Source organism: Lissotriton helveticus, chromosome 3_2, assembly GCF_964261635.1.
Source record: "Lissotriton helveticus chromosome 3_2, aLisHel1.1, whole genome shotgun sequence".
NCBI classification, from domain to species: domain Eukaryota; kingdom Metazoa; phylum Chordata; class Amphibia; order Caudata; family Salamandridae; genus Lissotriton; species Lissotriton helveticus.
In genome coordinates this window covers 467,788,018-467,803,753 of record NC_136062.1, presented here as the reverse complement: position 1 = coordinate 467,803,753, position 15,736 = coordinate 467,788,018, and the positions used below count along the sequence as shown (strand labels likewise).

Here is a 15,736-nt window from a genome sequence, read left to right as displayed (position 1 = left end):
GATCAAAAGTTTGGGAATATGGTTAGAGAAAGATCTCACCTTTAGAACGCAGGCAAGGAAGACGGCCGGCGTCTGTTTCGGCCTGCTAAGATCATGCAGGAAGGTGCTTCCCCTACTCCCTTTTAATTCCCGGAAACAGTTGATCCAAGGCCTGATTGTGTCCAGGCTGGACTACAGTAACGCCATTTATTTGGGAGCCCCTGAAACCACCCTCCAGACACTACAGAAAATCCAGAATGCCGCTGCCCGGACGCTCACGAACACCCCGGCCAGAACATCTGCGAAACCCGCATTGAACAAATTGCACTGGCTACCGATCAGGGAAAGAGTGGTATTCAAGGCCCTCTGCCTGGCTCACAAAGTGCTCCACAACGAAGGCCCACCAATTCTCAAAAACTGTATCACCCCCTATAGACCTACTAGAGCGCTCCGGTCGGACCACGAAAACCTCATTGTGGTACCCAAGGTGAAAAAAGCCCGCTCAGGAGGTCGCCGCTTTTCGGTTCACACAGCGAAGCAATGGAACGCGCTCCCTCTGAAACTAAGAACAGAACCGAATCTCCTCCGCTTCAGGAAATCGCTCAAAACCCTCCTCTTCCCATAATCACTCTTACTTTTCCGCATTCCCTCCCCTCAGGATTACGAGGCTTAGCGCTGGGATACTCATGGGTGACTACGCGCTCTATAAAAACCTTAAATAAATAAATAAATAATATTCCATATCTCCTTTTCTTGGCTAAATAAATGGTCTCTGTCATTGGACTACACAAGGCAGCCATTACAGCTTACTGGAAATCTCCCTCACAAGTGTCCTTTTTTAAACTGCCAGCAGTAAAAGACTTTCTTGACGGGTTTAAAAAGGTGTATTCCACAGTCGGGAATCCCTCCTATCCATGGGAACTCAACATTGTCCTTTCCAAATTAATTTGACCCTCCCTTCAACACAATACATAAAGCCTCTTTATAATATCTTACCTGGAAAGCTGCTTTTTTGGTGGCTATCACTTCCGCTCATAGGGTAAGTGAAATGCAAGCTCGGTGTTCAGAAATACCAGAAGCTGTTTTCGATTCCAACTAGGTGGTCATGAGGACTCATCCCAGTTTTTTGCCATCAATGAAACCATCTCCCTGCCTACATTCTTCCGCAAGCTGAAAGGTCCCTGCATTCAGTGGATGTTAAGAGAGTGTTGAAATTCTATTTGAACAAGACTAAGACTATTAGGAAATAAGATCACCTGTTTGTTGACTATGATGACGTGCGGACAGAGTTACCCTGATCTTAAGATGGATTTTTCATGTATACTGCTTTGTTAACAACATGATAAAAAGTAATTACCTGTTAGACCTAAAGCGCACTCAACGAGGGTAGATTTTTATTTCGCAGCACTGCTAAGAAAACTACCAATTTCTGACATCTGTAAAGCTACTACCTTGAAGTCTTCTCATACTTTTACTAGGCAATACTACCTGGATTCAGATGCTAAGGTGGACACCCAGGTAGTACAGGTTTCTTTGAGGAATCTTTTTGGCTAAAATGTTGGGAGGTGGTTTTCACTTTGAAGTCAGCTTGTAGTCGGATGGGGTTGGTATTCTATTCAGTGCTTATGGCTAGTGATTATGATCCCCTGGAAGAGAAGGGCACATTTCTTACCTGTAATCCTAGTTCTCTTCCAGGGGAATCCTCATCAAAATCAAAAGCAATCCATCCACCTCCCCAAACTGAAGCCACCACAGCTCCCAACAGCCTTCTGTATACAGTAACCTTTAGTTTTCCATACAAATGATCTGACCTGACCTAACTGTCACCTGTTGGGTATGATGGGATATAGGGGGTACTGTGAGCTTCTTAAAGGCACAGTGCCAGTTTTATGCTTACTCTTTGAAAGCAGCTTTTTGGTAAGCAATGTCTCCTATTCCCTTTCCATGTGCTTTTAAATAAAGGTTTGTGGAAGGCTACCTTTAGTCATCTTTTTATCTTGGAAAAAACATATAAATGTGTTTACAGGTATATACATATATAATGTTTATGAAGTGCTCCAGTGTCCCCGCATGTGGGCGGGACTATTCAGTGTTTATGACTTTGATGAGGAATCCCCTGGAAGAGAATTTGCATGACAGATTAGCATTTTATCCTTCCTCTCCTTGGGTATGTTATGACAGATACAGAGATACTGGACCCACTCAGTTCCTCTCCTTGGGTATATTATCAGAGCTATAGAGAGACAGGACCCTCTTGGTGCCTCTCCTTGGGAATGTTATCACAGATACAATGAATCCTGGGCCCTCTTGGTCCCTGTCCTTGGCTCTGTTGTAACAGATATAAAGATACTGGGCCCTCTCGGTTCTTCTCCTTGGGTAGGTTACAGATGCACAGAATTCAAGGGCCTCTCTGCTCTTCTCCTGGCTGCATGGAGTCCAGGTCCCAGCTAAACGCAAACCCTTTGTATTCTTCTCATTGGACATATTTACACAGGTGCAGGGAATCCCAGAATGTAATCTTCTCATCCTTCTCATGCAGATCCATCCAGGGGTGCCACCTGTATTCACTGGCAATGCCTGCTCCATTGTTGGTGCTTCGTGGGTTCTCAGGTTCTACCACTGCTACAGTATACAGATGCTGCTAAGGAGTCACTCAGAAGCTTTCAACTAAAATAGCGGCCTGACACATACTTTGATACCAACCTTTCTTATCTTCTCACAGATACACATTTTCAAAGACACCTGGGCAGCCGAGCATAATCCCCAAGCCTGACCCGAACGTTGAAATCGGACAGAGATATGGGCTGAGCCCCCTGGACGTGGCGAAGCTCAACAAGCTGTACAGCTGCGGTGAGTGCACGCCCCCACGGTGGTCACAGTGGCACTGTGCCACATATAGCAGCATTTCAAACACATTGAGCAACAAGCATTGCAGGATCCTGTGACAGAGCTACACTGGGGCCTGTCTGTGTGTACAGACTGTCCTAAGAATCATCAGGGCTGATAGTAAATACATTCCTGTAAAAATAATATGCGTTGGCCTATCCAAATTGTGTGTTCTTGCTAACTGACTGGTTTCCATTAGAATTTATTGCTGTGAATACTGATTATGCTGCGTTCCTTATGGCTGAAAAAGGGGGCTTATGCAGCTTGCCTATGTTTTTTGATGTAATATCATGCATTTCTGTTCTGTTTTGGATACATGAAAACTAATAAACGGATTAAAAAATATAGTAAACGATAGAGATAAATAACCACGCCTAGCATTCTCTTTCCATATTTCTTTCCTTGGACTATCCACCCTCCTAGCCGCTTGCTTCTGCCTTACTTTTCAATAGTAACATTTTGATAGGCATAAAAGTTTATTTTAATCTTCCATTTTATAAGAGTGGGAAACTATATACAGACATATCTCATATTCAAAATAAATAGGTTTGTCTTCCTGTGGGTAGTAAAATCATTTACATGAGTTGCTATGTGAGCATATCATTTTATTTTAATTCTCCTACTTCCTTTTGTTAGTGGTTTAATCTCACTGCATGAACATGCATTGGGGTCAAAAACATTTTTGTGTTAGTAAATATACATGTAATTAATGTCTATTTAAATGACTACCTCCAAAGACGATAAAATCTGAGCAAATTGCAGACACAGTCGGTGAGCTACGTGAACCCACTACTCTTTACTAAAACTCTGGTCTTCACCGGCAACTGTTAGGGAAAGAAGGAGTGGTCCTAAGAGGCTTTGTAGTGTAATGAGGCTTGTCTCAGGTATTTGCTAAGAATCTCCTGGATAGCTATCAACATCTAGACCGGTCTAGAGAGAAAGAATGAACGTTGCAGGAGCCAGACCTTGTTACAGAGGTCTTAGTTCCAATGACCATCACTGATCTGGAATATTGTACCTTATGAGTATAATCCTGCGATGATATTATTAGAAAGATATTTGTATTCCCTGATGAAGCCCTTGATCGAAGAGTCAAACGCGTTGGCTGGGCTGGATGTTCAATATGGGAAGAATAACATCTTTTGAAGGCACACCTCTACGTCTAGTCGTGGGCTTATGAACTAATTGGAAGAATCACTGTACTCAAATGGACGGACTTTAATATGTTTAATTTCTCTTTCTGTCTTTAATATGGATACTATACCAGTGCCCCAGTGATTACTTGGAGAGTGCTTCCTATTCTGATCTCATTGTATATTGTGAGAAACGGATTGATAAGATTAATAGGTAAATATGTATTGTTTGTGAAACTCCACCTACCAAAACTAACAGACAAAACAACACAGTTGTTAAAACTAATAGGCAGTACCTTTTCCATTATGAAAACCATTTGTCAAAGTCAGTATGTAGATGTCTGTTTATTGTGTATAGCCTGTATTGCATTGCTTCTTGTTCCTCCATTTTCATTTATCTTTCGAGATATAGTAGTAAGCTGAAGGTAGAAAAAGTACTTTTTATTAAGTAAAAGCATTGTCTGGAGTTATTGTGTTATTGTGTGTTTTATTGTCTTTGCTGAGTATTGCTTTTCTGGCCCATACCACCACGTAAGTAAGCCTTGCACAGCTCTGTCTTGGCAACTGAGGGTCAAGTGCTGAAGGTCCACTAGTAAAGTGACCCCGGCCAACCTGGGTAAAAGGCTCAAACTGGCATAAATGAAGTCTTGTAACCCCTGGTTCCCCCAAACCAGTTGCCACAACACATTTCACTGACAAGCCTCTAACTGAAAGTTCCATGGTATCTATATGTATGTTTCATCTATTTAGTTTTTTTCTTGTGCTGTCTGTGGTGCTCTGAAAGTCATGGAGTCCATCCAGGAGACCGCTCTCCCAACCCTCTGTTCATCATATTTCTCTCTCTCTCTTTCTGTCTCTCTCTCTCTCTCCTCCCTCTCTCACTCTGTCTGTGATGAGACCACGGCCTCGGTTAGAACAGTTCTATCTCCTCCTACTGCTTTTACCACTATCCCCCTCTGAAAGCATTTCCATGTACCAATTGCCTGCCAGCTAGTTAACAGTCCTCTGAAATCCAAAGCTTTTCGTCTGCCGAAACCGGCTCTTATGATGGCACCCTTCCTTCCACCTAAGGTTCTGACATCAAGACCTTACATGTCATTTCACTGATTTCTGCCCTTTTTACCTGCTTAAGGATTTTTATTTGGTTGCTCCGCACCCCAGATAACCCTTCCCTCCCCAAACCCCCTGAAAGAAACACCAAACGAATAGGAGCAGAAGCTGCAGTTCACCAACAGGGCCCTAGAGATCTCTTTCACTGCTAAAACACAATATTTATTGATTATTCATGTATTTATTTACTTTTTGTTTTCATTATATAAAGCGCTGACAAATCCCTGGGGCATTAGAACTATTTAAAAGAGTACAGTTACCGTCAATCATTGCCAGAAAATATTTGAGATACAGTAGAGGAAATAACAGATAGTTTGGGGAGATCATCAATTTAGCCAAGTGTCCTTCAAAGATAAGAGTCTTAAGTTCTTTTTAAAGGTAGCATGAAATGGGGTCAGACAGAGGGTTGGGGGAAGGAAGTTTCAGATTCTTATAGTGCATCCTGAGGATCATTGGATCATATAGTGTTCTCGTTTAAAGGCAGGAGGTTCAGGAGAAGGGATTTGTGTTTCTTGAACCCTATTTTGTGCACAAGATTTTCATTTTCGCGGTTAGGTGGATGAGCAAAGAGGAATTACGTACCTTGTGTGTAGTGGAAGCAATTTTAAATTGAGCTCTTGCCTCAATAGGAAGACTTTGAAGGAATAGCAGGACAGGTGTGATGTGGTCAAATTTCCTAAGTCCTGTGATAAAGCGGAGATACATATGCATTGGGTTCCTATAGACTAGTTAGGAGAGAACCAACGCCTCCACAACTGATTTCAATTCCTATTTCAGAATAAGCCTCCTGATCCTCCTGAGTAGCCTTAGTTTGTACTGGGCGCTCTTGGCCATGGCTGTGATTTGACTCTGTATATTAAGCCAATTGTCAAAGATGAAGCTAAGCGACTTCCACTTCTGAACAATGAGGGGTTGTTGTCAGTCCAAGGCAGAGAGGAATTCCATACATTCTTGTATAGGTAGCTTGGATATAAGAATCAATCAATCAATCATTCAGAGTACTTGTAGAGCATGCTACTTACCCGTGAGGGTCCCAAGGCGCTGAGGGGAGGGGGGGGTGCTGCTACTGCTCGAAGAGCCAGGTCTTGAGGAGTCTTCTGAAGGCAAGTAGGTCTTGGGTCTGTCGTATGTGGGTAGGGAGGTTGATCCAGGTCTTGGCGGCGAGGTAGGAGAAGGATCTGCTGCCGGAGGTCGTTCGTTGGATGCGGGGGACAGCGGCGAGTGCGAGGCTGGCGGAGCGGAGCTAGCGGGTAGAGGTCTAGAAGCTGAGTCTGCTGTTCAGGTAGGCTGGTCCGGCGTTGTGGAGTGCTTTGTGTGCGTGGGTTAGGAGCTTGAAGGTGATCTTCTTGTCGACGTGGAGCCAGTGTAGGTCTCTCAGGTGGAGGGTGATGTGGATGCGGCGGGGGACGTTGACGATCAGTCGGGCGGAGGCGTTTTGGATGAGTTGTAGTCGTCATAGGTGTATGGCTGGGATTCCTGCGTAGAGTGCATTGCCGTAGTCCAGTCTGCTGCTGACGAGGGCCTGTGTAACCGTTTTTAGGTCTCGCCTGTCGATGCGCATGCGCATCGAGCAAGCGAGACTATAGGGGCTCATCGACTCTTTATCTAACTTGCAAGGAATCGTGGCGATTCCTTGCAGTGCCCGTGACTTTTAAGCTCAATGCGCATGTGCATTGAGCTTAAAAGCGCGTGCACAGCCGCCCGCATTCCTCCGACACCTTTGAAGTGAAGCTTAGCTTCACTTCAAAGGCCCGGCTTCTTCACACCCACATGCCGCTCTGCCCCGCTCCGCCCCCTCCCCTGAGTCATCCTGCCTGCCCAGACTTCTCCTCCCCCCTACTTACATCCCGCTTTCACTTGTTTTTTGTTCCGACTCGACGTTCCCCCCGCCCCCTCCCGCCACGCAATGCCGAGAGCTTGTTTTTTAATGCCATCTTTTCTCCCCACGCTCTTTGGAGAGAATGCATTTGTGTTTTCTAATTGCTTCCCCTGACTGACGCCTTCCCGGATCATTGCAACCACAGTCACTTGCAGGTTTGCAAAACAGGCTGGGTAAACAAACAGATGACGTGGGCAGTTCAGTGCGATTGTCCAGCGAGTTGATATCGTCCGCAAGTTATTGTCCGCCCTCTGGTGCTTTGGACCACATCCTGACCCTATAGCCCTGAAAAATGATGGTACCACACAAGCCTATTGACCGCATACTGTCTGTGGTGTCTGCCCGCCCGCTCTCCACTCTATCAGGCAGCCAGCCGCACTCCTCCCACACCCCCGCTCCGCCCCCTCACTCTCTCTGCCCGCCCGCTCTCCACTCCATCAGGCAGCCAGCTTCAGGAGAGCAATCTGGAGAGCAATCTGCGGGGTGTCGCCATTTTAGCAGCACGGGCTTTCCCGATCACTGGACACTTACAAATTGGGCAGCAGCATTGAAGGCTTTGCTGCCTTACAAAACCGGCTCAGCGTGGCTGTCGCAACGCAAGTTTCCGTGTCTCCTGGAAGGCATCAAGTGCAATACTCTATTCCTCGTGGAACAGATCCAGCAGGACAGACGAGTACAAGAATAGTAGTTTGTATCAAAAGCATGACCTTCATTACCGCATGATAGCTGGGTGTTAATCAGCATGGCTAAGTCTAATTCCTTACGCACGGTGACATTTCTAATGTAGCTTCAGCGCCATCGGAAGTATAAAGCACTATATCCGTATCATACCATTATCGGCACTACAGGTCTTGTGTTGCGGATTGAGTTTCCTTTTAGAGGAAAGTTTGGTTCTGATTTGCATGTGTGCCAACTGGGGCCTCTGGTCAAGAATTGTAACTTCTGTCATTGCACAGAGCCCTAGAACTTAGGGTGGCTGATTATCTCACAAGAACATAAGAAACTTTACACGAAAAAAACACGCCCTTTTGGCAGGGCCACTGGAGCTTACTTGACTAACTATTTACAGCTGTTGGCTGGAGACTGTCATGTCTGGGTTCATTATGATATTCCGAGCGTTAAAACATACACTGCCAAACGCACCTTCACATCCTCACCCCCTCATCCTCACACACCCTCACTCACCCTCACCCTCACTCACCCTCAACCCCTCACCCTCACTCACCCTCACCCTCACTCACCCTCACCCACACTCACCCTCACTCACCCTCACTCACCCTCAACCCCTCACCCTCACTCACCCTCACTCACCCTCAACCCCTCACCCTCACTCACACTCACCCTCACTCACCCTCAACGCCTCACCCTCACTCACCCTCAACCCCTCACCCTCACTCACCCTCACTCACCCTCACTTACCCTCAACCCTTCACCCTCAAACCCTCACTCACCCTCACCCTCACTCTCACTCACCCTCACTCACCCTCAACCCCTCAGCATCACACTCACTCACCCTCACCCTCACTCACCCTCAACCCCTCACCTACCCTCACCCTCAACCACTCACCCTCACCCTCACTCACCCTCAACACCTCACTCGCCCTCACCCTCACTCACCCTCAACACCTCAACCTCAACCCCTCACCCTCACTCACCCTCACCCACCCTCACTCACCCTCACTCTCACTCACCCTCAACCCCTCACCCTCACTCACCCTCACTCACCCTCAACCCCTCACCCTCACCCACCCTCAACCCCTCACCCTAACTCACACTCACCCTCACTCACCCTCACCCTCACTCACCCTCACTCTCACTCACCCTCACTCACCCTCACTCTCACTCACCCTCAACCCCTCACTCACCCTCACTCACTCACCCTCACTCACCCTCACCCACCCTCACCCTCACTCACCCTCACTCTCACTCACCCTCACCCTCACTCACCCTCAACCCCTCACCCTCACACAGTGCAATAGGTCTCGGAGCATTTGAGTTAGAGCTTTTACATTTGTTTATGGCTTTTTTTCTTTGTAATTCTTTAGCATTGCCTACAGGAAACAAAAATGCTAAAGATTTACAAAAAAAACCCATAAACAATTCTAAAAGCACTAACTCTAATGCTGCGAGACCTATTGCATTTCCAATGCTTGTTCTTGTTTCGGTCGGGATCCACTTGTAGATCCAGCGGAGCATGCAGAGGGTGTTGTAGCAGGAGGAGGAGACGCATTGACTGCTTAGACATGGAGAGGGAGGAGTCAAGGATGATTCCTATGTTGCGTGCATGGTCGGTGGGTGTTGGTGCTGTTCCCAGTGTGGTCGGCCACGAGGAGTCATCCTAGGTTGAGGGGGTGGGTCCGAGGATGAGGACCTCCGTCTTGTCCGAGTTCAGCTTCAGACGGCTGCTCCTCATCCAGTCGGCGACGGCCTTCATTCTCTCGTGAAGGTTGGTTTTGGCGTTGTGTGGGTACTTGGTGAGGGAGAGTATGAGCTGGGTGTCGTCAGCGTTGGGGATGATGTTGAGGTCGTGATGGCAGGTTATTGTGTGAGGGGGGCCATGTAGATGTTGAACAGAGTTGGGCTGAGGGATGAGCCCTGGGGGACGCCGCAGATGATGTCGGTGGCTTCAGATTGGAAGGGTGGGAGGAGGAAACTCTGGGTTCTGCCGGAGAGGAAGGACGTGGTCCAGTCAAGGGCCTTCTCTTGGATTCCTGCTTCTAGGAGGCGTGTCTTTAGAGTGCGATGGCAGACCATGTCAAAGGCGGCTGACAGGTCCAGGAGGATGAGGGCGGATGTATCGCCGTTGTCTAGTTGGCACCTGATGTCGTCTGTGGCGGCGATGAGGGCTGTCTCTGTGATGTGGTTTCGCCTGAATCCGGATTGGGATGGGTCCAGGATGTTGTTGTCTTCCAGTTGGCGGGCCAGTTGCTTGTTGACAATTTTTTCGATGACCTTTGCCGGGAACGGGAGCAGGGAAATGGGACGGAAGTTTTTGAGGTCCTTGGGGTCCGCCTTGGACTTCTTGAGGAGGGCGTTGATTTCGGCGTGCTTCCAGCTTTCCGGGAGTGTCGCTGTTTCGACGGAAATGTTGATGACCTTCCATAGTTGGGGTGCGATGGCTGCATCTGCTTTGTTGAATACGTGGTGTGGGCACGGGTCTGACGGAGACCCTGAGTGGATGGAGTTCATGATCTTGCATGTCTCGTCATCGTTGACGTTGGACCAGTAGGTCAGCCGGATGGCGCTGGTGGTGTTCACAGGGGAAGTGGAGTCTGGCGTAGTCGGGGCGGTCGTGGTGTTGAAGCTGTCGTGGATGTCAGCGATCTTGCGATGGAAGAAGATGGCTAGTGAGTCACACAGTTCTTGTGAGGACAGGATGTCGGTGGTGTTGTCGCTAGCGTTGGAGAGTTCCTTTACGATGCTGAAGAGCTCTTTGCTGTCGTGTGTGTTGTTATCCAGGCGGTCTTTGAAGGAGGATCTCTTGGCTAGTCTCATGAGGTGGTGATTTCTGCGGGTTGCCTCCTTGTGGGATGCGTGGTTGTCCGGTGTGCGTTCGTGGAGCCATATTTTCTCCAGTTTCCGGCATGCGCGTTTGGAGTTCTGGAGTGCGTCGGTGAACCAGGTGGCTCTCTTGCTGGTGTGGCTGTTGGAGGGTTTCTTGAGCGGGGCGAGGGTGTTGGCGCAGTCGTCGATCCACTGTCTGAGGTTGCGGGCTGTGGTGTCTGGGTTGGTGGGGTCGGTGGGTGGGTTCTGGGCGAGGGTGGGGATCAGGTGGTCTTCGGTGACTTTGCCCCAGCATCGGCGAGGCAGCTTTTGGGTGCGGTGGTGCGTGGTTGGTTTCTTGAAGGTGAAGTGGATGCAGTGGTCGTCGGTCCAGTGGAGTTTGGTGGTGTGGTCGAAGGCTACGCGGGTGCTTGTGGAGAAGACAGGGTCCAGCTTGTGGCCGGCGGCGTGGGTGGGTGCAGTGATGAGTTGTCTGAGGCCGAGGTTGGCGAGGTTGTTGATCAGGGTGGCGGAGTTAGCGTCGTTGTTGTTCTCGAGGTGGAAGTTTAGGTCCCCAAGGAGGATGTAGTCCGTGGAGGCGAGTGCGTGGGTGCTGGCGAGGTCGGCAATTTAGTCGCTGAACTGAGCCCAGGGTCCGGGGGGTCTGTAGATGAGTGTTCCTCTGAGGGTGGTGTTGGGGTCGGTGTGGATCCGGAAGTATGGGTGTTCGGCGGTGTTGATGGTGTCATCTGCGTGGGTGGCGACCTTGAGGGTGGACTTGTGGATGATGGCTATTCCTCCTCCGGTTCCGTTGGCGCGATCCCTGCAGGTGATCTTGTAGCTGTCCGGGATGGCTATGGCGATGTTGGGTGCCAAGGAGTCGTTCCACCAGGTCTCGGTCAGGAAGGCAACGTCTGGGGCGGAGGTGTCAAGCAGATCCCAGAGCTCGACGGCGTGTTTGCGTGCGGAGCGGGTGTTGAGGACTATGCAACGGAGGTGGTTGGGTCCAGTCCTTGGAGGTTTGGTGGTTCGGTCGCAGGTGAAGTTGCAGGTGCGGCAGGAGAAGGGTCCGTGCGTCCATATCGGGGTGGCCTGGAAGCAGGTGTGGTTTAGGCTGGTGTTGAGTGCATAGAGGCTGCTGGCGTCGTAGTGGAGTCTGGTGTTGTGGCGTTCGCGGGGTCCAGGGGTTCTGGCACTAGGCGCGGTCCAGGTGCGACGGGCGCAGAAGAAGGAATTCTCTTTTGAAGAGTTCAGTTTAAGCGAGTTTAAATGAGTTGACATCCGTGTTTGAATTCTTGCCAAGGTGTTGCATAGTGAAGTAATGTCATGGGTGGATTAGACCTTCAAGTAGAAATTGGTATTTTCAGCAGCCAGGTGAAAGAGGATCCTAGAGCTCCTCAGAGTCTCACAAAGTGGTTGAAGATAGAGGTTAAATAGATCTGGTGAAAGGATCAAGCCCCTTGTTGTGGGCTGACTTGATTAGAGACAGAGCTCTGAATTTTCCCTACTTGTGAAAGGTTTATCAGATAGGCGGTACACCAGTTAGGAACCACTCCTTCTAAGCCTATTCAATTCCCCAGGATACTGATCAAAGCGTGGGTGTTAACTATGTCGAAGACAGCCCAGAGATCGAGGATAATAGGAAGATACAAGTTTCCAGTGTCAAGGATGTGGAATGAGTCATCAACGATTTGCAGAATTTGAGTCGCTTTGCTTTAACCCCGTCTATTTTATTTTTTTCTGAGTTTTATATAGCGCGAACATGACCCATGGGCATCAAAAATTACATGTCATCAATCATTTAGAACACAACAGGAAGAGGAAGTAGTAACAGAAACAGTACCAATGAGTACATTTCATACCTGGGTACGACAATAACAACAGTAGGACCAATTGAGTATAGTAGTGTACAACCTAAGTGCATTCATAGTGATATAGAAAGTTTACTGTCCTGTTGATGCAAACTTCTCTGTCAGATCCAATTGGCACTAACTCTCTGATCGGTGGGGAGATCTGTCATGGTACCTTAGGGATCCTTCTGGAGTAAGCTGGATCCCTACCAGAAAAGGACAAGGCAACACCTAGCAACTGACCCCGATGTAGAAGATCAGTTGTTGGTTATGGTAGGAATTTGCCCATTAGGAAGATCTTGGCTTCCCTCTTGAAGATTGACGTGTTTCGGATTTTGATAATGTTTAGAGGAAGCAAGTTCAAGATTCTGGGGGCTGCTCCGGAGAAAGCTTTGTGATAGGTGTTTTTTCTACTGAAAAATGGAAGGTTTCAGCATCAGGTCTCTAGCACTCCGGAATGGTCTGCCTCCTCCAGATAACTCAATTTTCTGGGCTAGGTACATTGGTGTTTTGTAGTGGGGTGCTTTGTGGGTAATACATGCCAGTTAAAGTTGAAATCTAGCTTCATATGGCAGCCAGTTTAGAGCTTTGAAGTGTGGGGAAATATGGTTGCATTTTCTAGAACCTGTAATGAGTCTTGTGGCTGCATTGAGACAAGCTTTTAGTGGTGCTGTGGAGATCTTGGGTAGTCCTGTTAATTTCATGCAGCCTTATTCAATCCTCAAGATGACTAAGGAATGAACAGCCAATTAGAGGTCTGATGTAGCAATGATTGGTTTCAATGTTCTAAGGTAGTTCAGATGAAAACATGCCCTTTTCGCCATTGATTTGATGTGGGCTTGCATGTTTAGATTCTTATCGAGTGTGATTCCGAGCAATTTGGTCAAGTCAACTAGGACTGGGGTGCAATTTAGTGCAGTGATCTGTTTGGTCCTTTCCTTCACATCCGAGGAGCTTTTAGGGGGGATATTAATCGGAATTCCGGTTTTTGCTAATTTAGTTTTAGTTGATTGCCGGTTAGCCAATGTAATGACACATTTAAGGCATTATTCATGATCTTGATCTCCTCCAGCGAAGAGATCGTGATGTAAATCTGGGTGTCGTCTCCATATATGGGATAGGAGACGTTGGCATGCTGGAGAATTTCTGTAAGATGTTCGACATATAGGTTGAATAGTGATGGAGATAATGTTGAGCCTTGCAGAACTCCAGTCGAATTAGGGAATGGTGGTGACAGAGCCTGGTTGACCATGAATCTTTGCGTCCTGATCTGTAGGAAGGATTGAAACCATTGACGCACATTTCCCGATAATCCCATCCTGTTTCAAGACGGGCTAGTAATTTATCATGATTTACCATGTCAAAGGCGGTAGACAGGTCAAGAAGAACTAATAGACATGTTTAATTGTGATCCAGTGCCCGTAGGGCATCATTCACTATATGTAGTATTGCTGTTTCTGTACTGCGTCTTTGTCAGAATCCAGATTGACAGCCGTCAAGCAGACTGAATTTAGCAATGTGTTGGCTCAGTGGTTGCACACATTTTTTTAGTAGTTTGACTAATAATGGAATATTGGTCGCTAGACTAAAATTGTTTGGGTTGGACAGGTCCTCTGTAGGTTTTTTAATGATGGTGAGGACTTGTCCTGTTGTTAGACAGTCTGGTAAGGAGCCTTGAGACTGCGCGGCATTGATTATCATTGCCCAAATGGAAACGACAATGTGGTTGACTATTTTCAGGCATTTTGAAGGGGAGAGGATCATTGTAGTGGTTATTAGGTTTTATAGTCGAGAGAGTTGTGGCAATGGCATTCTGGTCATATAACCTGAAGGCCGACCTTTTTTCTTTATTTTTAGTTGTTCCGACGTAAACTCAAAACTTGGTTGTTTACCTCCCTTTAATCTGTACTTACTTTTCCAGTTTGCAATCTGTTAGCGCCGGGACACCCCCGCATGGGGGTAGCTGTGCGCTTTATAAGCTTCTTAAAATAAAAAAATAAAAAATAAATTGTGTGGAGTGCATGGGAGCATCAGTCTGGGATGACCATGGGCTAGAGAGGTTGTCTGCTGCCTTTAGGGCATCATCCTCCTGCCATCCTGAGCTCCCTTTCTAAAGAGTTGACTTTGGATGTAAAGAAGGCTGAGAATTCCTCAAAGCTCAGTTATGATTTTATGGATTCTTGAGCGTAATTGACCAATTTATTAGACTTAACATATCGAAGAGTTTACGAGGTCTGTTTTTGGCATGTGCAGTTCAGATCTAAAGACTTCCTTTTTGAATCTGTGAATGCTTTTGTTGTATTTGTTTCTAGTTTTCCTGAGAGTTTTTAGCTGGAGGGATGAAGGGGCTGTCTCCATTTCCTTTCAGCTAGTCTCAGCTTCTGCCTTTCTTCATTTAGGGTCCAACTAACCCAGGGATTTTTATCTTTCTCTGGAATTCTTTTCAGTCTTAAAGGCACGGAGGGGTTGATTACATTAGTCATTGTTGAGTTATAGTGATCCGTGAGTTCGATAATGTTTGTCATGTTGTTAGGCGAGTTTAAATCATTCTCACAGTGTGCCACTAATTGCTCATTGTTTAAGTCTTGAGTCTCCCAAACCTACTGTTTAAGTTTGACAGGTTGGGTGGCCTTTTTCTTTTTTATAGTAGATATATGGAAGGTTATGGCATGCAGATCTGACAAATCGCATAGATCAATTGATTGTATTGTAACAGCCTTATCTTTATAAATAACCCAGTCTAATGTTGACCCTTTCAAGTGTGTCGGCAGTGTGCAGGCTTGAGTAAGATTTAGGTATGCTAGGAAATCTTCGAGTACGTTGACCTGTTTGTCATTACCATCATCCCAATGCAAATTAAAGTTGCTTAGGAATATATAATTGGTGTGAAAGTTTGAGTTAGCAGTGATGATCTCTATTAAGTGGTCTATGAATGGGGGCATTGTTACCTGATGGATGGTAGAACATGTGCAATTTGCACATTTGGTTATCTGCAGTTCTTATACCAAGACCGAGGTATTCACAAGCTTTAAGGGGGTCAGAATGTAGTTGGGTTATAGAGAGATCAGAGTCATATATGCAAGCAATACCACCCCCTGCTTTTTTAGTCTGTCTAGCCTCACAATGTTATAGTTGGGAGGCACCAGTAGATCCATGCAAAGGGAAATAGACTCAGTGAGCCATGATTCGGTTAAGATTGTCACGTCGACTGCATGACTAATGATGAGGGCAGCAATGTTTGAAGCAAGTATCACCCCTGATCGACAGTAGAGTAGTAGGCATAATAGCGGTTTCCCTGAATTTCCAGAATGTATCTCTTGCTTGCTGGCAGTTAAACATACTTTTTTTAGATTATTAAGGTTGAGTTTTCTGTTATTGGGCAAGGTAGTTCTTTTTGCATAGATTGGGATTGATCT

The 15,736-nt window shown here is 46.9% G+C and overlaps 1 protein-coding gene across 5 annotated transcripts in view; it reads left to right on the top strand.

The window, feature by feature from the left end:
• LOC144826067 (astacin-like metalloendopeptidase) overlaps nucleotides 1–15,736 on the top strand; it is a 551,078-nt gene that overhangs the window by 376,871 nt on the left and 158,471 nt on the right. For 4 of the 5 annotated variants that reach the window (XM_078684377.1, XM_078684375.1, XM_078684376.1 and 1 more), the window contains one exon: nucleotides 2,702–2,829. The exons of the other annotated variant lie outside the window; for it this stretch is intronic. In XM_078684377.1, coding sequence (XP_078540503.1) covers nucleotides 2,702–2,829 — 128 coding nt within the window. The remainder of the gene's footprint in view (nucleotides 1–2,701; nucleotides 2,830–15,736) is intronic. 5 annotated transcript variants of the gene reach the window in all.